At 65.9% G+C, this 22,726-nt stretch overlaps 1 protein-coding gene across 1 annotated transcript in view; it reads right to left on the bottom strand.

The window, feature by feature from the left end:
* The window catches only part of RGS12 (regulator of G protein signaling 12), a 103,581-nt gene continuing 82,715 nt past the window's right edge, over positions 1,861 to 22,726 (bottom strand). Inside the window, 19 exon segments of the mRNA XM_021100805.1 lie at positions 1,861 to 2,078; positions 2,209 to 2,342; positions 2,744 to 2,995; positions 7,001 to 7,280; positions 7,535 to 7,692; positions 9,319 to 9,478; positions 9,480 to 9,758; positions 11,325 to 11,478; positions 11,837 to 11,916; positions 13,189 to 13,285; positions 14,629 to 14,755; positions 15,174 to 15,247; positions 15,679 to 15,873; positions 17,091 to 17,167; positions 19,278 to 19,431; positions 19,724 to 19,903; positions 20,482 to 20,625; positions 21,294 to 21,386; positions 21,755 to 21,924. Coding sequence (XP_020956464.1) covers positions 1,861 to 2,078; positions 2,209 to 2,342; positions 2,744 to 2,995; positions 7,001 to 7,280; positions 7,535 to 7,692; positions 9,319 to 9,478; positions 9,480 to 9,758; positions 11,325 to 11,478; positions 11,837 to 11,916; positions 13,189 to 13,285; positions 14,629 to 14,755; positions 15,174 to 15,247; positions 15,679 to 15,873; positions 17,091 to 17,167; positions 19,278 to 19,431; positions 19,724 to 19,903; positions 20,482 to 20,625; positions 21,294 to 21,386; positions 21,755 to 21,924 — 3,026 coding nt within the window.

Here is a 22,726-nt window from a genome sequence, read left to right as displayed (position 1 = left end):
AGTGTGGACAGTGCCTGAAGGCCAGCAAAAGGCCAGGCACAGAGAGGAGGGACAATGCAAACAACGCCCGGGGGACAGGGACCTCTGCCACCCTTCCCTGCAGCGCTTCCACCCGTCCCCTCCCAGGGTGAGCCAGGATGGAGAGGTGGGCGCTCCAGAGCCCTGTCTGCTGCTCGGCCCCGAGCGGGGGCGCTGCCCACTCTCTTGGGGCCGCCTGGGCACCCACACAGGAAGCCTTGAGCCTGGGCTTGCCCCTCCACGCCTGGACCAGCTGTGCCATCCCTGGCCTGGCCTTGCCTGCCCCCACTCCATCCCGAGCCCTGGCCGGGCACCCAGAGGCCAGCCGGGGCTGCAGAGACCTGGCTTGGGGTCCCGTCCAGGTCTGGGTGTGTCTGCCTCCCCCACTGTGACTAGGGACGGCCCTGAAGTCACGACGGGCTAGGAACAGAGCTGCTGCGGGAACCTCTTTGGCAGTTTCTTTATTATTTATTTGTTTAGTCTTTTTAGGGCCACAGCTGCAGCATGTGGAGGGTCCCAGGCTAGGGGTCAAATCGGAACGGCAGCTGCCGGTCTACACAGGATCCTTAACCCACTGAGCGAGGCCAGGGATTGAACCTGCGTCCTCATGGATACTGGTCGGGTTCATTACCACAGAGGCACGATGGGAACTCCCTCTTCTGCAGTTTCTGAGCGGCCACAGAGGCGAGGGTGCCTGGGTCCCCACAAGTCAGCTCAGCTGCCCGCGCAGGTGGGGCGAAGGGCTGGCCTGGGGATTGGCCTGGCCCTGCGGCTGCCTCGCTGTGTGCCCCCAAGTCACACTCCCTCTGCGCCCTGGTTTTCCCATCTGCGCAGAGGCGGGGAGGGAGAGCAGAAGGCGAGTGGCCCCCAGCTTGGCATGCAGTGGGTGCCGAGCCCCCTTCCATTTGGACACTTCCCTGGGGCCCTGCTCAGAACACAGCTCCCTGGAAGCTTCCAGAACAACCCCCGCAGCCCTGGGCATTCTCAGGCCTAGGGCCTCTCTGACAAACATGCATGGCAAGACCGCCCGCATCTCAGGGGAGGGGGTGCAGGGCCCTCGGCACGCAGCTGCCCGGTGTTGGGGCTCCTGGGCCCATGGCGCCAGCACTGTCTGCTTCGGCCCAGCAGCACACAGCGGCCCTGCCCCGTGGCCTGGCCTGTCACCTGTCCCCTCCCAACTGGCTCAAGCCTTGGGGCCTAGGCACAGGCTGGCGCTCTTTCCCAGGCCTTGGCAGGTGGTCGGGCCTCCCCTGAGTCGGCCTGGCACACCACCCCTCCAAATGAGGCTAAGGGTAGGCCACCTGAAGGGTCCCTGGGCCAAGCCCTGCCCCCGGCAGCACCCCAGGTTCACCTCAAGAGGGGACCCTGCACTGGCCTGTGGGAGACGCTGTGAGGTGGACACGGCCAGGAGCCCTGATGTGGCAGGACCACGTGCCCACGGCCCACAGGCGAGCCCTTGAGCTCCGTGAGGCCCGTCTTATTTCTTGGGCAACTTTTAGCCTCAACACCTACGGCCGTTTCTCCGTGTCCCCAGCACGTCCCCGATACGTGCGCTCACACGCACGGGGCCACACGCAGGGTCTGTGCCCGGGGCGCAGCATGAGGCAGACGCTTGGAGGTCCTCAGAGACGCTTTATTGTGGGAAGGCTGGAGGCCAAGGGGCAGGGGCCGAAGGGCCTGTGAGCCAACCCTGGCGCGTGTCCGAGGCCAGGCCCCTCTGCCCTCTTCAGGCCCTGCAGATGGGCTCGGCTGCCCCCACGAGCTCTTCGTTCTCCACGTGTCCAGGCAGCTCAGACACACGGGCAGGAGGGGCGGCCGGCGGGGACAAGTCTGCGGGCAGCCTCAGACGAAGGTCGCGTGGTGTGGGCTGGCCTGGGGCCTGGTGGGCCCGCCTGGCGGGGAGCTCAGGCCAGGGTGGTCTGACGTTGGGGCCCCGCTGGCCCGTGGCCTCCGGGGGCCTGCTCGCACCCCTAGGGCGCTGCTGCCCGGCCGATGCGCGGAGCCCGCGGCCTGGTCCACATCCACGGTCGTGTTGACCGGGGGGCCTCGGGCCCCCCCTCCTGTCACGGGGAGAAGAGAGGCTGTCACCTGTCTGTCCACCTGGCTCTGGAGACCCCACCCCACCCCCTTGCAGACATTGGCAAGGGGTCCCTAAAACACCCACGTGCATCCATCCAGGGGGCAGGCGACCTCTGACCTTGGGACCCTGGCCTGATGCAGGCGCGCCAGCAGGGTGGGCTGGCAGCAGGGCTGTCTGCAGGGTGCCCACCTTGAGCCTCTGGTTAAGCAAGCCAGCAGCGCATGCCCGGCAGGCAGGGAGCCCTCTGCGGACACCCGGGCAGCGTGTACAGGGGAGTGGGTGGGGGGCCAGGCCCTGTGCCGTGGGACCAGGGTGGCCCCTCCCCTGTCAGGGACACCCTGCCCTGTCCCCTGCCCCCATCCAGGGCAGCGGGGACATCTCTTCCGCTGGGGTGCTGCCCGTACCCGGGGCCCACCGCCAGGGTGTCTGGTGACACGGAGCTGCCGGCAGGGCTGAGCGGGGAGCCTGCGAGCCGGCAGGCGGGTTTGCATTGCAGGGATGGGGACGTGGGTGCCCTGGGGCTTCAGAGCCGGCGGGGCACTGGGAAGGTGGGGAGAGGGTCCCAGGGCCCCTCCAGGGGAGGCCGTCCCTCGGGGTGGGCGGGGGCAGCGGAGAGCAGGGCGGAGAATGTCCCTGGGCCCTCACGCCCCCACGGCCCGGCCACCCCGCCCTGGCTCAGGGCTGGGCCCCTCCGGCTGTCCCTCCGCCGGGCCGCCGGGGACGCGGTAAGTGGGGTGAGCCCCGCGGCCCCCGCCGGGCGAGGGGGGCACCCAGCGCCCCGGCCTCAGAGCAGGGCCCCCGGGCTCCACACACGGACCTCGCTGCCCCGCTCCTCTGAGGGCACAGCTCCGCCCCACTTCCAGCGCCCCCAGCACGGCCACGCAGTTGGCCTCATGCCTGTGGGGGTCTCGTGCCCACGTCTTCAGCCTCCAAACTTGAGTCCTTCCCAGCCGTCCCTCCACGCTCTCCTACCCCCTCAGCAACACCTCACCTCCTCCAGCTGGGGTCTGCCCCTTCCAGGCTGTCCAGTGGTCAGCCAGGCCTCTGGTGCCAAGTTCCCCCTCCCCCCCGGGAGCTCCCAGGCTGCCGGAAACTGCCTTGGAAGCTTCTAGAGCCTGGCGTGAGCAGCCACACCTCCCCCCAACGACCCCCAGGAGCTGGTCGCTCCCTGTCAAGCCTGGCTGGTCGCACTGGGGCCCCTGGAAGGCAGTGGTAAGGTCCCAGGAGCCAGTGCGGGGAGGGCACAAAGCCCCCGGCAGGGGCCCTCAGCCTCGGCTCCCTCCATGGGCTCCCCTCCGCCCCGGGCAGGGCCTCAGACAGGACTCGGGCCTGGTCAGGCAGGTGCGGGTGGGCGCCCAGTGTGTCTGAGGGGTGGTTCCAGCGAGCCTGGAGCCGAGGCCCGTCAGGTGCCCTTGGGTCCTGCGTACGGGCTGGAGGAAGAGCCCAGCCCCAGGGCACGGGTCCTGCTGCCCTCACTGCCCCTCGGGCCTCGGGGGGGAGGTCAGGGGCCCCCAGAACCCCAGGGCCAGCCCGAGCCTGTGGGGGGAGGCCTGGCCTCCATGCTCATCTAACCTAACGCAGGCACAGCAGAGCCTTCCGCAGGCCCCACAGCACGTGAGCGTCGGGGCCTCACGTGGGGCCGCTTGGCTGTGTGTCCTTGGGCAGGTCCAGGAGTGGCGGAGTAGTGGGGGCTTCAGGGAGAAAGCACCTCTCTTGAGTTCCCAGGGTCCACATGAAACAGCCGTGACTAGAAGCTTCCCCCAGACCACCCGCCCTTTCGCCAGGATGCAGCCCACCCCTGCTTGTCCCCGGGTCCCAGGGCCGGAGATGGCGGGGTTGGGGGGGCTGGTCTTCACTTGGATTTCGGGCCGTGGAGAGAGGCAGGCGTTTGCCCCTCAATCATCTGTCCCCATTTGGGGCATCTGCCTGGAACATTAAGAGGCCTGTGTCCCCACGGAGGTTGAAGGACACGACCTTCTCCCGTCCGGCCCCGTTTGGACCCACGGGAAGACAGGGGGCTGCAGGCTGGGCCTCGGCCACGGCCCCCCTGACGCCAGGGCAGCCTGTGGGCTCGAGACGGGGTGGGGCGCCTGGTCCTGGGGACAGGAAGTTTGTCCACAGGCCACGGATGGGCGCGTCACAGGGAGGACGGCTGCGTCCAGGCCCTTCCTGCCTGCCCGCCCGGACTTGCTCTCCTGAGGAAGTGGCAGCCCCTGGGCCGTGACTCAGTGTTGAGGCCCAGCCCTGAGCAGCGGGCGGCATCGCAGCCTCATGCCAGGGCCTTGCCACCCCCGCCTCCTGAGGCTCCCCTTGGCCCTTCGGGCAGAACGATGGCATGGGGACCCGGCAGGACCCAAGGGACGTGGCTGCCGAACGGCACGCGAGGTTGGCTCCCTCACGAGCACCCGCTGCTTCCCGTCCTCCGCGTGGCCCGCAACGCCCACCCAAGGCGGGGCCAGAGCCTCGTCGCCCGCCCCCCGCGTGCCCGCTGACCCTCAAGAGCACCTGCGACCTCAAGAACCCCCACCAGTGGCCAGGGCTGCTGTGGCCCTGAAGGCTCCATGTCGGGAGGAGGTGGAGGCTGAGTCAGGACCCTCCCCGTGGGGACAGTGCGGGGTCGGGGTGCAGCATGGGCGGAGCCAGGGCAGGGGGTGTGGCCTGGCCCCTTGACCACCTCCAGCTCCCCTGGACATCCATGCCATCTGGGCCCTCCCAAGGCCTCCTCCGGCCAGGGGCACCCCATCCCTCCCTGCCCACTTCCACAGAGGGTGACGCGTCCCCAAGGGAAAGAAGGGGACAGCCTGACCAAAGCCCTGGTTCCCACACATCACACACGGACGCTCCTCCCCTCGGGCCCCGGCCGGGACCAGGGCTGTCTGTGGGGGGAGGGGTGCTGAATCAGAGCGCCTCCTTCAGCAGATCTGCACAGACCCCGGCTGGGTGCCAGGACCCCAGCGCATGGCTGGGGTGGACAGCGACCAGGCAGTGGCGGGGCCACGCCAAGTGCAGGCATGTGGGTGAGTAGACCGTGGGGAGGGGAGGCAGAGGCTCCAGCAGTGCCAGCTCCAGGCGGGCTGTACAGGGAGTGGGGAAGGTCACGCTGCCAGCCACTGGTGCCCATGGCGCCCACGAGACCCAGAGGCCAGGTGGAGCAGACCACTGCGGGCACTCGGGGAGACCAGGGAGCGGGGCACAGGGAGGAGGGACGTGCAGAGAGAGGGCTGTGTGGCCCTGTGGGCAGCCGTGCTCCTGTGCCAACCTGAGGCCCATTGGCCTGAGCTGCCAGGAAGATGGAATTGTTACAACCCAAGCAGGGGGCCGGGAAGGGGGCTGAGCCAGGGCAGGAGCCCCTGGGCATCTAGCAGGAGATGCCTGCTCAGGTGCGTTCCAGCCAGGGCATGGCCAGGGTGCTGCTGGGAAGGGGATTCTAGAGAGGGCCCTGGCAAAAGGCTGCCCCCCCACTCAGGGATGCCCCAGCCCCATGTCCCCAAGAAAGCCAGGCAGCCACCCCTCCACATGGTGGTTTATGCCGGGGGACTAGGCTGTCTGTCCTGGAAGGCAGATGTGCCCAGGAGGGGTGTCCCCCGCCCGCACAGACAGAAGGGCCAGGCTGCTGCTGGAGAAAGGGGGCATCTGAGAGGATAAGTGCCAATTTGGCTGGGAGGTGGGAGGGGTGGATGCAGGGACAAGAGGCGTGGCCCTGGGCGGGAGAGCTGCACTGCCGTCCTGAGAGGCTGGGACGCCCTGGGGGCAGGCAGCGGATGCCCCAGTGGCTGCTGTGCTGTACGCAGCTGGAGCAAGGCAGGGCTTCCCCCACTGTCCGCAGCCCAGGGCCGCTGCCTCGCCTGGGACTGAGCAGGTGTGACACACCGCAGCTGGGGCCAGGGGTCCAGGCTGGGGGAGGAGGGAGGGTGGCCGACCACTGAGCAACCAGGTACAGCCTCCTGCAGCTCACGGCCACACCAAGGGCGTGTGGCTCCGTCCCTGCCAAGGTGAAGGCCGTGGCCCTGATGTGGGCATGCGGCCTCTGGTTAGCGTTTCAGCTCTGTTCCCATGGAAACCAAATTTGGAGACTCCAGCGACCCTGACCCCCACCTGGTGGCCTGCGTGCAAGCAGGAGAGCCACAGGTATCTGCTAGGAAGTGGGCTGTGGGCTCCCGGCCACTCTGGTGCCTGGACCTGCCTTTGGGGACCCTGCAGGCTGTGCAGGGGGGCAGCAGCTCCCCCCCTTGGGGGGCGGGTGTGTGGTCCTGCTGGCAGCCATGCTCCTGTGCCATCCTGAGGCCCAGGCAGCCGCAGAGCCAGCTAAGGAGGGGCAGGGAGGGGCTCGGCCAGGACCCTGACTCAGGCCCCCAGGGGCAACACAGCAGTGAGGGGGGACTCCGAACTCTGCCCAAGGCTGGGCAGGGGGTGGAGGGCCTAGGGAAGGACTCCCAGATGCTAGCGTCAAATCCTGCACCCTGGGGCGCTCGGCCCCAGAGCCCAGGCAAGGACCCACCCGGCCCAACAGCACCGGGGGTGGGGAGCCCTCAAGACGGCCCCTTGGACACCCTCCGGCACAACTCCCATCAACCTGCCTCTCTCACTAGGAAGGTGTGTGGCCAACTCCCGCGCCCGCTCCACGCCCCCTACGTGGACACAGGCGTCCACTCTCCCCAGCGGGCGAACCCCGCAGCCAGCACCCCCTCTGCAGGTCCGTGGACGCCAACCTCAGGATCTGACGCTCGTTCCATGGGACCCAAGGACCCACCCTGCCCAGCGGGTCCTCCCCAGGCCAGGCACCACCACCGCTCAGGAGTTTGTCAGAGCAAATTGGCAGCAGGCAGCTGGAATTAGAACCCAGTGCCCCGCAGGCCACGGTGCAGCCCAGGCCTGGGCCAGGCGTCCCTCTGGAGCCCGCACCTCGGCCACGCAGGGTGTTGCTGGGCCTCTTTGTGGGGACTGAGAGCCGGCAGGGGGAACAGCACGGCTCTAAGGGTGGCCTCCCCCATGTGGGGGCACACTGCTGGCAGCACCGCCCCCTCCGGCTGCAGGGCCCTGGCTGGGGAGCCCAAGGGCCCGGCCGCATCGCATACCCCGTCTCCCGCCGAGGCCGCCAGGCTAGGGAACAGCTCAGAGCAGCTCTGGGAGAGCCCTGCCCGCTGCACCGCGAGAACAGTCTGGCGTCGGGTCCACCCGCCCGCTGGCCCCAGGGGTGACGGGGTAACCTTCACCGTGCTGGGCCCCCAGCGGGCAGCTTTGCCGTGGTGTGGCTCCCACGTCACAAGGGGAAAGAGCGAGGAGCCGTCTAGCGAGTGGGGCCCCGCGGGCTGAGCAGGTGCGGAGGCCAATCCCAGGCCCTCGGGGCTCCGCACCCTGCACCTTGCTGGCCTGTGGCCAAGCCCCTTCCTGTTCTCATGCTCGGGACAGTGAGGAGCCAAGCGGCCACGTCCTCACCTCCCTGGGGGGCTGGGGGCTGGCGGTGGCCCTGGAACCCGCCTGGCCACTGGTCAGGAGGAGCCCGCAGGGCGCTGGGAAAACCCGGATTCCTACGGGCCGGGGGTGAGGGCAGGCGGGCACCAACGGCCATGAGCAACGTGCTGGGAGACGCCTCGCTGACGGGCGGAGGCAGGAAGTGGGAGAGGAGGGCTGCACTGCGGGCGCCCATGAACCTGCACCCCAGCCTTTGGCCCTGCAGGCAATGGCAGGTGCGGAGCTCGCAGGGAGGGGACGGCCAAGCCCCATCCCAGCCCTTGGGGTGTCCCTGCCCCGAGCAGCGTCCGCACCGTCACACCCAGCCTCCCAGCCGTGCTTGTCACAGCACCACGCATGGCGGCCTGGGGCGCACATGAGGGTCTCGAGAGTATCGGCTCAGTGAAGGGCCTATTTTTAAAAGCCAGTAAGTTAAAATAAATGCAATGAATTCCATAAAAATGTGCAATATTTTCCCTGGATTAAAACACACCTATAGTTCTTTAAAGGAGAAACGAATTTGCAAATGAAAAAGGAAAGAGTTTTAAACCAGTCAGAAGATGAGATGCAGAGTTTATTTCTCCTGGAAGAGCACAGACTCAAAACACGGGTGAAACTACGCGCAGGTGTCTACAGGGGAGAGCGGGGTGTGGGGGGTCAGGCCGAGGCACAGGGACATGCGGGGACGGCCGTGGCTTCTCCCGGCTTGGCATCTGCGCTGACTCGGAGGGAAGGCGCCAGGGGGCCCATCCCACAGAGCACCTGTGCTCCAAAGCGCCAGAGCGCTCGTGTGTACAGAGCACCCAGTGACCAACCACCACTGCCGGCCCCCGGAGATGCAGCTGCAGGTCCAGTAGGACCCAGTCCTAGGGCCAGACTCGGCCTTGGCACCCTGGGCGGGTCAGGCCCACAGCAGCTCACAAGCTAGTGCCACGCATCCCGGAGCTCGCAGAGGAGGGCAGAGCACCAGGCGCTCCGTGGTGCCTGCGGGACGTGCTCCTTGCGCCCACCGTGGGACAGAGCGCAGGGAGAGGCCATGGCACTAGTCAGGCAGGGCACGGAGCTGCTCCTGGGGACCCCCTTTCCAGGAGGCCGGGGCCTCGCGCCACCTGCCAATGTCCGAGCTTCTCGGGACAGCTCCGCGCCAGCCAGCCTGCTCCCTGCACACGCTGAGTCCGGGCTTCCAACGGGAGGAACGCCGTGGCCACCCAGGGTCCAGGAACCCATGGGGCACACGCGGCCCGACCCGTGCTGTCCGACCCGCGGGCAGAGGGCGAGCAGCCCTCCCTGAGGACGCGGCGGCGGCGGGGCCAGGGCACGGCCCTCCCATGGCACGTGGCGCTTTACCCACGCGCTCAGGACAGACACTGTGTGTCTCAGTCTTGCGACTGAAACAGTCAAATCACGACGAGCTACCCTCGCTGTAAGTAACAGACGTTGTCAGAAATCCCAGGGCCTTGCTCGGGCGCTCCCGGCCCCGGACGGAGGACAAGGTGGTGACAGGGGACATCCCCTCCGAGCCCCTCGAGACCCATCCTGGCCCCACCGCGACCGCAGCGGTCGCCAGGTCCCTTTAGAGACGGCAGGGACAGCCCTGCAAGACGCGGTAACCAGACGGAGGTCAGGCTGAAACCTCCTTAGAGAGACGACGGGCGGCCCAACCTACCACCGCCGCTGGCGGTGTACGGGAAACGCGTGGACAACGCGCGGCGGCCAACGCCACGTGCGGACGGGGGGCGCGGAGTCAGAGGGGCGCGGGGGCGTCACGCCTGGAGGTACCTGGTCTCGGGGGTCCAGCCGAGTCCCGCGGGGTGGGGGGTGGCGGCAGGAACGTGCTGTTGGGGCTGCTGAGGTCCCCCTCCCCCGTGAGCGTCAGGTCGGCCAGGTGCTCGCCCTCCACGGTCTGGACGCCCCCGGCCTCCGCGTCCTGCGCCGGGGGGCTGGGGGTCCCGGAGGCGCAGAGGGGCGGGCTGTCGGCCGAGCCGGGGCTGGTGGCCGGACTCTCTCGGGCCCGGGGCACCCACTCCTTGCCGTGGGCTGTCGAGGGTCTGGTGCCGAAGGCCTTGGCGGCGCCGGGGGGGACAGGGGGGCTCCGGGGGGCTGGGGGGCAGACGCAGAAACTCGGGCAGCACCAGGTCCTCCTTCCTCAGCAGCCCGCGCTGGTCGTCTGCTCGGTTGCTCTGAGCTTTGGAAATGAGCTCAAAAAACTCTATTGGAAGGAAACCCACAACGATCAGGTTTTAGAGCACTTACCCTTGGGCTCGCACGCAGCAAACTTCTGGAAAGCTCTGTCCCGCTGCCCCAGGGCCTCCTCCTTCCCCTGCCTCCACCCGAGCTGCAGGGTTCAGCCAGGGCCCAAGGCCACCCGGGGCCCTTCTGAGGGGGTGGCCACTGGCCAGGCGCTACGGCCTGACAGCCCAGGGAGACGGGAGCCGATCGATGGAGCAGCCTGGACCAGCACGGAGGAAGCCTGGGTTGTCCAACCTCGAGCCGGGGGCCCCTGGGGGGTCAGCACCCTTGAGCAGAGGGGCGTCCTGACAGGGCTTGTGAACGGCACCTGGCCCTAGACACCCTCTCCTCCCAGGAGCTCCACAGCCCCCTGGGCCGCCTGCTTCCCAGTGTCCGCATGGCCCACCATGCCCTTCCGCCCTCTTGCTGGCTTCCCAGACTCTTCTTTTTCTTTTTCTTTTTGCCTTTTCTAGGGCCATTTCCCCCGGCATATGGAGGTTCCCAGGCTAAGGGTCCAATTGGAGCTGTAGCTGCCGGCCTACACCACAGCCACAGCAACACGGGATCCGAGCCTCGTCTGCAACCTACGCCACAGCTCACAGCAACACCAGATCCTTAACTCACTGAGTGAGGCCAGGGATCGAACCCACAGCCTCATGGTTCCTAGTCAGATCCGTTAACCACTGAGCCACGACAGGAACTCCAGACTCTTCTTTTTCTTACCTGGGAGGATTCTCAGGTGAAACTCAAGTTCACCAGCCAAAGGAGATGGTGTCTACACTGAGCTTTCCTGAGCCTTAAATTACACTCTCAGTCTCTGGACAACAAGCAGCTTAAAAATCTCAAGTCTTAAGGACTCTCGAAGTGCACCTCCGAGCGGGCTACGTCACAGGGAGCCGCGACAAGCCCGGCTGACCAGGAGGCACCCCCGGATTAAAGGAACAGCTCTTCCTTTTGAGCTGCTTCTCTCTCTCTCTCTCTTTGTTTTTGGCTGTGCCCTCAGAATACGGAGGCTCCCAGGCCAGGGACGGAACCCGCGCCGTAGCAGTGACCCGAGCCACTGCGTGACAAGGCCAGATCTCCTTGTGTTCACGAGGGAGCTCGGGAGTCGCTCTGAGGCTTCTCTGCTACAAGCTTTTGGGAGGCTTCTCTGCTACAAGCTTTTCCCACATCTCGTCCTGCATCTCTCTTGCTGACCCGGCGGGGTGGGGAGTGCGGGAATCCAGCCCCCGCAGCCTGTCCTCCGGGCCTCTGAGCACGGGCGTCCGTGAACCCAGGGCCCCCCGCAGCCCCCTCCTCGCCTGGGACCCGCCCTCCTGCAGCTTCGTGTGGGGGCTCCCTGACCCCCAGGGGGGCCCGGCTCTCAGTCTGAAAACGGGTTTTAGTAAAGTGACACTGACAGCCAGGCACTGACACGGGGCCACTCCCCTGTCCAGGGAACCACAGCCGTCCCGGTGTCGGTAACCCCCGGAAAGCCCTCACGACCGTCCTGGAAAACTGACATCGCATTCGCTAAAAACGTGCAAGTTTTAAAAAGTACACATACCCTCTGCTTCGTCCAAATTAATTTTCTGATATTTTTTTTTCCCAATCTTTGCAATAGCTTCTTCTCTCTTTGAAAGCCGGGGCTCCCTAGCATTCCTTCCATTTTCTCCTTGAATTTTAATAGAATTAGACTTGCCTAGTGTTCTTTCCTCTCCCTGCGTCAGAAGCAAAGTCAAAGTTCTACTCACATTTCAGACACATGACAACACACAGCTCATCGGTTGGGTTAAAGGGTCCCTGAGACACAGAGGCACTGCCTGGGGCTGGCCGTGCCGTGCAGAAAACCAACCACAGTGACAACGGCTGCAGACGGAACCGCACGGCAGGCAGACCCGCCCCACCCCAGAGGCCCCCAGGCTGTGGAGCGGGCTCCACGCAAGGACCAGGAGAAGAAAGACGTCCCGCCCCGGGTGCAGGCCCACCCCGAGCAGAGAGCCGCTGGGGCCGCGGGCTCCCGGAGGGCGCGCGGGCCGCCCGACCCGAGCTTCCCAGGCGAGGAGTGAGGGGCATTACCGTCGCCGAGTGATTTCTGGAACCGGCGTTTGCAGCCGCCGTCTGTCTGGCTGGTGTGCTTTTCTGTTTGTCTGTGGACGCTGAACACAGTGAGGTGAGCTTTCTAACTGCCCCGAACCGCAGAGCCTTCTCAGCGTTTAACACAGTGGCGCCTACAGATCTTCAAGAGCAAAGCTGTGAGGGAGCCCAAGGCATTAGCGGTCCCTAACCCACAAGCCCGTGCCGGCCGACGTGCCCATGAGATGCCGAGGGGCAGAGGACAGCCTCCTCCACCTGCCGCATCTGGGCAAGGGACACGCGGGAGGTGACGGGAGGGCTGGCGGTCGACCGTGGGCGCCGGGCCTCCGTGGCCGCGGGGGAATGAGAGCTCCCTTCGGGTGTCTCTGGGCACCGGGAGCTTTAGAGAGTAGACGAGCTTCACACTTTTCACCTATTTTCAAACGCGGCCATCGCCCCAGTCAGGGCGCCCCAAAGACCACATCTCGAGCCCGGATGGACAGGTGGGATCCTGGCCCTCCTGCCTCTGAGCAGCGGCCCAAACGCACACACCTGCCTGCAGCTGCGCCTTCAGACTCACCTCTGCACAAACGGGCCAGGAGGTCCAACCTTGTCGGACCCCGGAGGGAGGCGCCCTGCTCAGGCCGCGGGACCCCCCGGCGGGGGACCAGGCCAGGGGGAGGGCGCCCGGCTTCTCTAGAAGCAGACGAGCCCAGAGGGGGGTGAGAGCCACACTGGAGCCCCGAGAACAGAGGGCCACCCACGGGGACGGAGGCGGTGGCTGGTGTCCCATTTCAGAGCTGAGCTAGGCCTGGGGCGAAGCCCGGGAAGGGAAGGGGCAGCTGGGGAGCGGCCCCCAGCTTGTTCAGCAGGCTCCAGAAAGCTCTCTCCAGGAGCCCCGCTCCCCACCGGCCTCCACCCGGTGGGCGGTTGCCGAGGGCTCGGAGGAGGCCACAGGGCGAGGCTGGGCCACCTGACCCTGACCGAACCCCAGCCGCCACGCTGTCTGTTGCCCGCGGGCAGGGCTGCGTGGAGGAGGCAGAGCGTGGGAAAGCTCTGGAAACCACCTGATTCCTACCTGCAGGCCCAGGGGCCCCACCCCCACCCGGTCTCCCACCTCGGTGACCGCTGGGCCCCGGGGTCCCGGGTCCCCTGTGCAGGATGAGGAGGCCTGGTCCCAGGACGTGCTGGGAGCTGGGGGCAACCGCGAGGGGCCGATAGTGCCTGTCACCCCGTCTTACAGCTGAGAAGACACACAGCGAGGTCCCAGCGCCGACCCCTCAGATACCCAGTCGGGGGACGTGAGCTCCCTGGGCTTTCGGAGGCGGAGCCCAGGGAGCAGGCGGGCAGCTCACCTTTCCCTCGGGAGGGGTCCTTCTCCTCCAGAATGACCCGCTGTCCGTCCAGACTTGAGATGGGGGCTCCGAGGTCCAGGGGCTCCTTCTCTCCACTCTAGAGGCAGAGACGGTGCAGTGAGCGACTCACCCAGGCTGGAAGTTTCTGGAACAACTGCATGCGGTCCTCTGCTGACGGCGAGGCCGCCCCAGGCTGGGTGGAGTCACGGGCCAGGTGACCAGGTCCCGTCACCTCGGCAGGACTGGCTGCAGACACCCAACAGGGAAAAACAGGATCACAGGCGCCGAGTGGCCTGCCTGGAACTCTGGCCCCAGGAACCCGTGGGGTTGGGCTGTCACTCGAGGGACGCTGCCGGCTACACCGGGCGACCGCAGCCCCGGGAGAAGGAATGCTGGGACGCCGCAAACATCCGCGTGCGAAGTTTGGAGTCTAGGCGTTCGGCGAAGCTGGCCCCAGTGTCAGCAGTGCCCCCCACCTGACCCTGGACGAGGTGACCCTGAAGCCAGCCCGTGGCCCTCAGCGCCGAGTCGAGTACGGGGCAGGGGCCGCCCCGCGGGTCTGAGGTCCGGGGCCCCGCCCTTCTCTGGTGGGGCGACCTTTTCTCACCCGCCCCCGCCCCCCCCCGGCACATTCTAGACTCTAGGAGGCACCCCCACCCTCCACTGAGCTGGGAGGGGGCTTCGGGTCCCCGCAGAAGGTCTGAGAGCAGTCTAGCCCCGTCCTCCGGCTCGCTGCAAAGCTCTGGAACAATCTTGGAGCCCATGTCAGAGAAAATCAAAGTACTTGCAAGCCTAGCTCTGCTTAAGTTCCTTTTCTAAAGAAAGGTGAACGCAGGGGAACGAGTCCTCAATCGCCAGATTTCAAAGCAGGCGTCGAGCGTGCCAGAACACGGCAGCGACCTGGGCAGCCACGGGTTCGGCTCTCTGGCCTACCGGCCCCGGACGGCTCCCCACAGGTGCCCTCTGGTCACAGGGGCGGGGACTCTGCCCTGTCCCCCTTAACCCATTCACGGGAGACCCCAACTGCCCGGCTTGGAGACGCAGGCTTTGCTGTCGGCTCTAGAGCTCGGGGGGAGCTGGATGGGCAAGCGGCAGGCGCCCGGCCCGAGCAGATCGGCGTGGCACCTCTGAAACTCAGGGAGGTGGCAGGGTTTCCACGTGTTTGTCTCTCATCTTGGTTTCCCTGGGCCTGAACCCCCAAATCTCCCAAATCAACCCAGGCCCCAGTGGGATGTCCAAGTCTGCGCATTTCCACCAAAGCGGGAGGAACGGGAGCGCAACGGCCACGTCCTCCCAGGGGGCCGCCAAGGGAGAGCCGGCGGCACCTCCACCCGCCAGTCACTCGGAGGACAACTGGGGGCAAGCTGGGCCCCAGCAGGCAGCGCTGAGCTGGCTCAGGTGCGCAGAGGGCCCGCGCCCCTCACCAGCCTGCTCACTCACCAGCCTGACCACCAGCTCGCTCAGCCGCAGGCCGTACTTGGCCGCCACGGGCCGCAGCACCTCGGTGATGGGCTTGCTGGGCTTGGCCTTGAGGCCCACAGACCGGTTAATCGGCACCAAATCCAGCCTAATTGGAGGGGAAGAAACAGGCACATTTGCTACAAACCCACGTCACCCGTCACGTAAACCCTCTGCCCCCAGGGCAGAAGAGCGAAGCACCCACGGGCTTCGCCCACGCAGCCCAGGTTCTGCAGAGAAGAGAGCCTGCAGGGAGCTTCTCCAGGGTCCCCTGCGCTGAGCCAGAGCTGTCACACACGGCGAAGGGTCCCTCCCCACAGGATGGCCGGAGCCCTGCCTCCAGCCTGCCCCTCCCCTGTGGCCCCAGGCAGGGTGGGAGCGCGGCCCTGTGGCTCCTGGAACTCCAAGCTCGTGAAGGGGGTGCAGCCGCTCCCTTCCCAGCAGAGCGGAGGCCAGCAGGGAAGGTGATCAGAAACAGCCCTGTGGCTCTGGAAACCTCACGGAGACGGCAACTGCATTGTTCTTACCGAAATAAAGTGCGTTTTTCTAGGCGCAGGTCCCTAGACTCCAAGATGCTGCTGTCCTGATGCAGCACCAGCGGCTACGGAGGACAGGAAAGGAACAGAGACCCACATCGGTGGGAGCCGGGGCCACAGCTGCGCAGAGCCGCGCGCGGCTTCCGACAGCCCGCCCAGAGCCAGGGAGAGGCCGCCGCCCTCGGGCCAGCTGCTGCCAGCCTGAGGGTTCTGCGCAGCCTGACGACCTCAGGACAGGCCTCCGTCAGACCCGCCGTTCAGACGGGGAGGGCAGAGGGGGCGGCCGTGACGCCCAGCACAGGCCAGGGCAGCAGGGAACTGGCAGGTTTAGATGCAGATGAGCTGGTTCCCCAGGAGGACCTTCCACGGGACAGGATCCCCCGGGGGCAGGACCCCCCCCAGGGGCTGGGTCCCCGGGGACAGGACCCCCCCCAGAGGCTGGATGCTTACAGAACAAGCCCCCCTGGAGGACAGGCGGGGTCCCCCAGCCCCGCACCTTGTCCCCGCCCACCAGGAAGAGGTCCACAGCAGCCCCACTGATGCCATGTCGCTCGCAGAGTCCGGCCAGGACTTCCTTGATGGACAGCCCTGCCCTGACGGGCACCACGCAGGACGTCCCGTCGGGAAGCTGGATGCTGCAGTGCTTGGCGGCCTTGTCCCTCTCGGGCGCCAGGGTCCTGCAGGCCTCTGGCTGGAGGGCAGGGAGACACAGGGTGCAAAGGTCAGAGGGCGTGTGGGGATGTCCCGGGAAGGGCCCGGGGGTGCGTCTCCCTGTGCACACCCAGCTCTGCACTGCACCCTAGCCTGATAAACACATGCCGCACTCTGCACACTCAACCACTGAGTTGGGGGGCTTCTGCGTTAACACGGGAGAGTGAGCCTCTCTCTCTCAACGGTGGGCGCCGTGGTTCCCGGGGTCTGGTGGTGGCCCCCCTGACCCAGAGGCACGCGGCGTCATCCCGGGAGCCCCCTGGGGCAGCAGCGGGGCCTCACCCGCCGTCACAGGCCGGGCTCCCCTCCGCAGCATTTGGGTCCCTCCCGCAAGGCCACTTCCGGGGCTCTGATGACAAGGTCACTTCCTCGCGAGACACGCCCCACATGGGTCCTGCTAGTGTCCTGGCCGCCACTCCCTGACCACTCTCCCCTCCTAGTCTGAAAGCCTCTTTCACCCAAACGTTAGAGGTGGTTCATAAAGACCGATTAAAGGCCGCCAACATTCCCTCCCACAGAAGCAAGGGCCCTAACAACCGCCCTTGTTTCAAGCCGCTGAGTTTTGGGGTGGCTGTAGGCGGCGGCGGCTAGCGGAGACACGGTAAACCCTTACAGCTTTAACTGGGATTTGGTATAACTGAAGAAATAATTACTCTACGTTAACTACTCCTGCTTGACAATTTCGAGTGACTAGGATGCTGGCAACAGTAAGGTTTTCCACGAGCTCATCAGCGCGCAGCCAGTGGGCACCATGCTGGAACCTGGGGCCAGGAAGTAGCTCAGCAGGGCGCGGGGAGCCTGGGCCGGCAGGGTCTTGGCCGATGCAGCTCCCGCCCACCGGGGCTGGGGCTGGGGCTGGGGCTGGGGCTGGGTCATGGGTGGGTGGGGGAGAGCTCAGCACAGCCCCCACGGCAGAGGCACAGACACTGGGGTGTTTGAGTTGCCGGGATGAGCAGGTGCTGAGACAAAGACGGAGCACCTGCTCCCGGTGGGCGTCCAGCAAAACGGTGCGGGAACAGGAACAAAAGGCCTCCTCTTTAAGAGGTCCCGGATATTTTTAGGACCCAAGGGGCACCTCAGGATCAGACGCTCCTCTCAGGTCCTGGGAACACGGCTGGGGAGGGTCCGGGGCTCGGAGGGTCGGGAGGGATGTGGCCATGGGGCCTGGACGCTGAGACGGGCTCCTCGGGGACTCACCAGGTCCAGGCTCCCGGCAGAGGACACGGAGCCCTGCGACTCCCGGCGGCCCAGGCCTCCGTTGGCGTGCAGGGGGTCTGCGGGGGACACGGTCACTCAGACGGGCAACAGCACCCCCTCACGCTTCCTCACTTAGCACAGAAACCCAGCTCAGAGCCCTGGGAACTCTATCCAGCCACGTACGATGGAGCAGGATAACGCGAGGCTAAGAATGTGTGTGTGTGCGTGTGTGTGTGTGTGTGTGTGTGTGTGTGTGTGTGTGTGACGGGGTCACTGAGCTGTACAGTAGAAAATTGACAGAACACTGTAAACCAGCTATAATGGAAAAAATAAAAATCATTATAAAAAACTCCACAGAAACCCGTGAACGTGGTCCCCCAACCGCCCCATCTCCCCACCCCCCCAGCACTCCCCCCACCCACACACTTCAACCTAAACGGCTGTACTGAAGGCAGAAGCCAGGCTCCGAAAGGCCCCTGGGTGGGCAGTGTGGCCTCACCTCCCTGGCCCATAGCTGGAGCCGGGAGCCTCCCGCCCGGGTTCCCTCGGCCTCACAGCAGTCAAAACGCCAGCAAGAGCCCCTGGTGCGGCTGCCCAGCCCCTCATTTAATTAGGAATTGTTATTTCAACACCAGGCTCCTGGGCCCCAAGGACAGCGACAGCGGTAAACACGCCAGCCAGTTACTGCGTCTTCCACCACTGCCCGCCCATCTTCCAGGAAAGGCCAGGCAGCGCCAGGCCCGCAGGCCAATGCCACTAACCGAGCTCCCTGTGGGCTAAGGATCCTGACTTAGAAAGGACCTTATATTTTTAATTTTTTTAGCTTTTATTTTTATTGATGGATTGATTTTTGCTTTTTAGGGCCGCATCCGCGTCACATGGACATTCCCAGGCCAGGGGTGGAATAGGAGCTACGGCTGCCGGCCTGCACCGCAGCCACAGCAATGCCTAATCCCCCACCCACTGAGCAAGGCCAGGGATCGAAGCCACATCCTCATGGATACTAGTTGGACTCATTTCCACTAGAAAGGACCTTTTAAAACACAGGGCCTAACCCCCATCACGCTGTGGTGCCGGGGCCCTGGGGGCTGCAGGGCTGATCAGACAGCGGCTCCCAGGTCCCACAGACCCTCCGAACCACGGGCCCACCTTCCAAAAGCAACAGCCTGCCGGGCGACCAAGCCAGAATCCCTAGGACATGAGCGCCCTGCAGTCAGCGCGACTCTCTAAACATCTGCAGGCAGGGGGGCCCAGGCTCTGGGGCTGCCACTTAGGGGCACAGGCCTAAAGAGCCAGGCGCGGCCTATCTCTGGTCCTAGGGGTCCCTGGCCCCACCCGACGACACAGCTGCCCCCCGCTCCCCGCCACCCCGGCGCGGTCAGCTTTTCCTTGTAGAAGAGCTGCTGTGCTGACTGCCTGCCCCCACGCCGAGCCCCGGCCCACAGCCTCCCCAGGCGCCTTGCAGAAGAGGCGTGAGGCCTCCTGGGCAGGCTGCTCTGCGGAGGAGGTAAAATTCACCCCGAAAACGGCCTGGCAGCACACAGCTGCGCCTCCCACCTCCTCCCTGGGGAGTGTTCCTTGTCTGCACCCCCGCCTCAACCTCGGACCCAGGCCTGGAGCCTGTGGGGGAGGGCAATCCCTGTGTCCCGGGGCTGCTGTGAACATGTCTGCCCCTCGGCCTCCCCCCCAGGGCGCTGCCCACCCTGAGCCTCCCTGCCGCCCCGGGGAGAGGCCACACTCTCTTCCCAGCCACGCGGGGGGAAAGACCTGGAATGGCTCCCTTAAGAGTCACACACACACAATTACCACTTGCAAAATGCCGGGTCCTCGACCCGAGGCATCGCATTTTCTTTAAAAAACCACAAGGGCTTGTGCACCCCGCCCACAGCGAACACCAGGAAAAATGGCCTCGCCGGAAAAACACGCGGCCGTCTGGCGGACAGAGGCAGGCAGGACGTCTGTATTTCCTCCTCTTCGCTTGGCTGGATCTCCCAGTTTTCTCCCAAGCGCACCCACTACTGCTGGGACCAGAGGCGGGGCCCCAGTGTGGGGGCGGGGCGGGCTGCACCCCAGACGCCCGGGCAGAGGACCCGGACCGGCCCGGAGGGCCACCCCCAGCGGGGCACTGGCTCCCTCGTCCCCACGGCCTCGCCCCGCGGCCCCAGCGGCACGCGAACCACCACCAACCGTTTGGACGGTCGCCGTGGTCCTTCTTCTTCTGGGACCGCCCGGTGCTCCGGGTCCTTGACCAAGAGAAAAACGCGCCTTTCCGTTTCCTCTCGCTGTCCTCGTCCCCCAGCTCCTCGTTCAGCGAGCGGCCCGATTTCGATTTTCCACTCAGCTGCCGGCAAACGGGAAACGCTATTGCAGCGGGGCGGGGTTGTTTGGCCGCCGCGGGAAGCGCGTGGAAAGGAAGCTGGAGCGGCTCCGGCTCCGTGGGAGCTCCGGGCTCAGAGGCGCAGCGCCCGCGGCCTCGCCCGCCGGGACCAGAGCCTCAGACCAGCCGCTCGGGGGCCCGAGGCCTGAGGCCCCAGAGGGTTTTCAGCCCCCCCGCCGGCAGGGGCTCCTGCCGTCGCTCGGCCCGAGCGCGCCCCCCGCACCCCGGGGCGAGGCCAGCATGGTGGGCCGGGCACCTTTTTGGGCGTGGACACGTTGGAGTGGTCCGAGCCGCCGCTGTGCTTGGAGGTGGGGCTGCTGGGCACGTGCTGCGCGTCGGGCAGCGCGCGGCCCTCCACCTCCGCCAGGATGCACTCTTGGTACAGCTGGGACTTGAGGAAGCGGGCGTAGCTGTCAAACTTCATCAGGTTGAAGATCTGCCGAGAAGCGCGGCGCAGCCGGTCACGGGCGGGAGCGACCCACTGCCCCAAGGGCAGGGCCGCCGCGCCAGGCTCCCCGCACCGCTGTCCCCCCCGTCCCCCCGCTGGCCCATCACACAGCGGCTCGCGCAGCTCGCGTACAACCCGCCGCCTCCAGCAGCCTCCAGAAAGGCAGCGCCACAGGCGGACAGGACGGCCAACTCGACCTCGCCGTCTGCCTGGGTAGCGGAGAGGCGCCCAGAGCAGGCACGTCCACGGGGCGGGAGACCTGCCTTGAAAGCACTCCCTCCGCTGTGTGTGTGTGACTCAGCAGAGAACAGCCTCTGCTAAGGCCGTGGGCAGGAGCCCTGCAAACGGGGCCCGTGCGCACTTGATGGCTTCGGTGTGTCCTGAACCGAGAACGACCCGGACGGCTGTCCGCCCCTCGGACGCCACGGCCCGGGAGCCTCAGGGGGGTCAGCAGACAGGCACGCGGTGGCGGGGACCCCCGGCCTGGGCCCGGGAGCCCGGCAGCCCTGTCCTCGCGGTCTGGCACCTGCGGGGGGCTGAGTCCTCCGCGCGCACCCGGCCATCACCTGGAGCTGCTGCTCCTTGAACATGTCGGGGTGGGGGGCGCTGAGGATGTCGTCGGCCAGCTGGGCCTGGCTGTCGATGTTGACCGGAGTGGTGGCTTTGCTGCTCAGGAACTTACTGAAGATCTCGCGGGCCCTGCAGGAGAGCTGAGGGGACACGCGTGTGAGCGCGACACGGGCACCACACGCCTTTCCCGCCGGTTGCCCCGCGTGTTCCAAATGCCTGACGTGGTTCCAGGCACCGGAGGTGCCCTTTCCTGGGGCCCAATAAATATTTCTTGCTCGAGTGATGAATAAAAATGCCAGCCAGGCTGAAACTTCAGTGCACAGGCTCCTCCCCAGATGTTTTCAGGGGCAACTGGATGCTCCACAGAGCCGGGCTGTGCTCCTGCTACGGCCCCGGGCGCAGCGTCCACGCAGCGCGGCGCAGCGTCCATGCCGTGTGGTCTCTGCGGAGCAGGGACGAGGCCCCACAGCCCTGGGTGACCAGCACTGGCACCGGCCGGGGCTTCTCGGCGAGGGGGCTGAAGGCACAGATATTCTTAGACTGTGCTCTTCAGCCAGGGTTTTCTCTCCAATTCCCTTCTCCACGCTGTGCGGCAGCACATGAGCTCATACAAACTTTAGGGCGAAAGGCATTTATGTAAACTGTGTTCAGGCGAAACTAAATATCACGCATGTTTAAATAAGGAACTTCTTCTGAAAAAGAGCATTTTCTCCACCGTGTGAAAATATCTTTACGGGACTTTTCAAACGGCTCTGGGTGACATCACCCTGCCCTTCAGCCCGCCCACACCCAGCCTGAGGACACGTACCTCTTTTTTGTCGTGTGCGGGAACATGATTAAAACATTCGCAGGCCTGCCAGAATAAGATGTTTTCTTCACTGAACTCCTTCCGCAGAAAGTCCTAAGAAGCACACCACCGATTAAGCGTCGCGCAGCCCTCGGGACGGGCTCCCCGGGGGGGCTGTGGGGCCTCCCTCGTCCTGAGCTCTGTTTCTGCTCCCCACTCTTACGTTTACCTTTCACGGACCCAGAATGTACCTGAAAGACAAACTCAAACTCCAGGCTGGGGACCACTTCGGCCCCACAGCTGCTTTCCCGGGAGCCGCGCACCCCCGACAGCCACCTGCTCTTACAAGAAGCTCCGATGCTCCTTGCTGCGGACAGGGGCTCGCTGAGCCCTGCGGCCTCGAGTGCCCGGGGCAGGTGCAGGACGAGGACACGCCCGCCCTGCTGGCCCCGTCTGGGGTCTGAGCTGCCCGCCCTACTCACGGAGAAGTATCGAATGCCGAGCGGATCCTGCAGAAGGCGCTCGAAGGACACGGCCCAGCTGGCCACCCTCCGCTCGCGCAAGCGCCGGCAGCTCTGCACGCTGGGGAGGCTGGCATTGCTGCTCAGGCTGTGGTTGCTCACGCAGTCCTTCAGGTCGGGGCCGTTCAGCTCTGCGGGCAGCACAGACCTCACTCGCCTGCGGGCCTGGCCCCCCGCCCGCCCTCCCCAAGCTGCCTTCCCCCGGAGCGGGGAGCAAGCATGGCTGGGCGCCGACGGCCACTTGCCAAGGATGCTCGTCCCAGGTCATGGCCATGGGTACACCGGGAGCTCTCAGCGAGTCCAGCTGAGGTGCGGAGGCCTCGGAAGAGAGGCCACGTGTGGGGCGAGCAGGGTGAAGGGGACCCGGTGGGTCCCCAGGGGCTGGGGATGCTGCCCGTCTCAGTGGGAATCTCGCGCTCACACCTTCCTGCATGCGGCCCAGTCTCGACACACGATCTTTAGGCGGCACGTGCCGTGTGAGCATGTGGCCATGTGGCAGCGTGACGTCCCAGCGTGGGAACAGCAGGCCTTTCCCGGGGCTTTGTCCCCGAGTCTACAAGCCGGCTCTAGACGCTTCTGGTTCCATCATGGTCTAAGTAAGCGCTCAGTGACTGCTCCCCTTCATACGGGGCGGGGGTTGGGGGGCTCGAAGGAGCCCAGGTTGCCCTCACCCTCCTCCTGCGAGCAGAGTCCCCACGTGGGCAGCCTGGCCCTGAAACCCAAGGGGAAAGGGACGAGGCCAGCCAGGAGCAGAAATGAAGGGCCACGCGTCCCCTGCGGGCCCCCCCATCCTGATACGAAGGCAGTCCGGCCAGTCTCAGCCAGCCGAGCCGAGGACAACGAGGACAGCACTAAGCTGGTGGCGGTGGCCGTGGCTTTGGGAAGCACGGCTGACTTTCACACGTTCCTGTGCTGCCTTTTCAGGTCGCTGCC

This window comes from Sus scrofa, chromosome 8 (genome assembly GCF_000003025.6).
Source record: "Sus scrofa isolate TJ Tabasco breed Duroc chromosome 8, Sscrofa11.1, whole genome shotgun sequence".
NCBI classification, from domain to species: domain Eukaryota; kingdom Metazoa; phylum Chordata; class Mammalia; order Artiodactyla; family Suidae; genus Sus; species Sus scrofa.
Note: the sequence above shows the minus strand (reverse complement) of the source record. Positions and strands in the feature narration are given on the sequence as shown.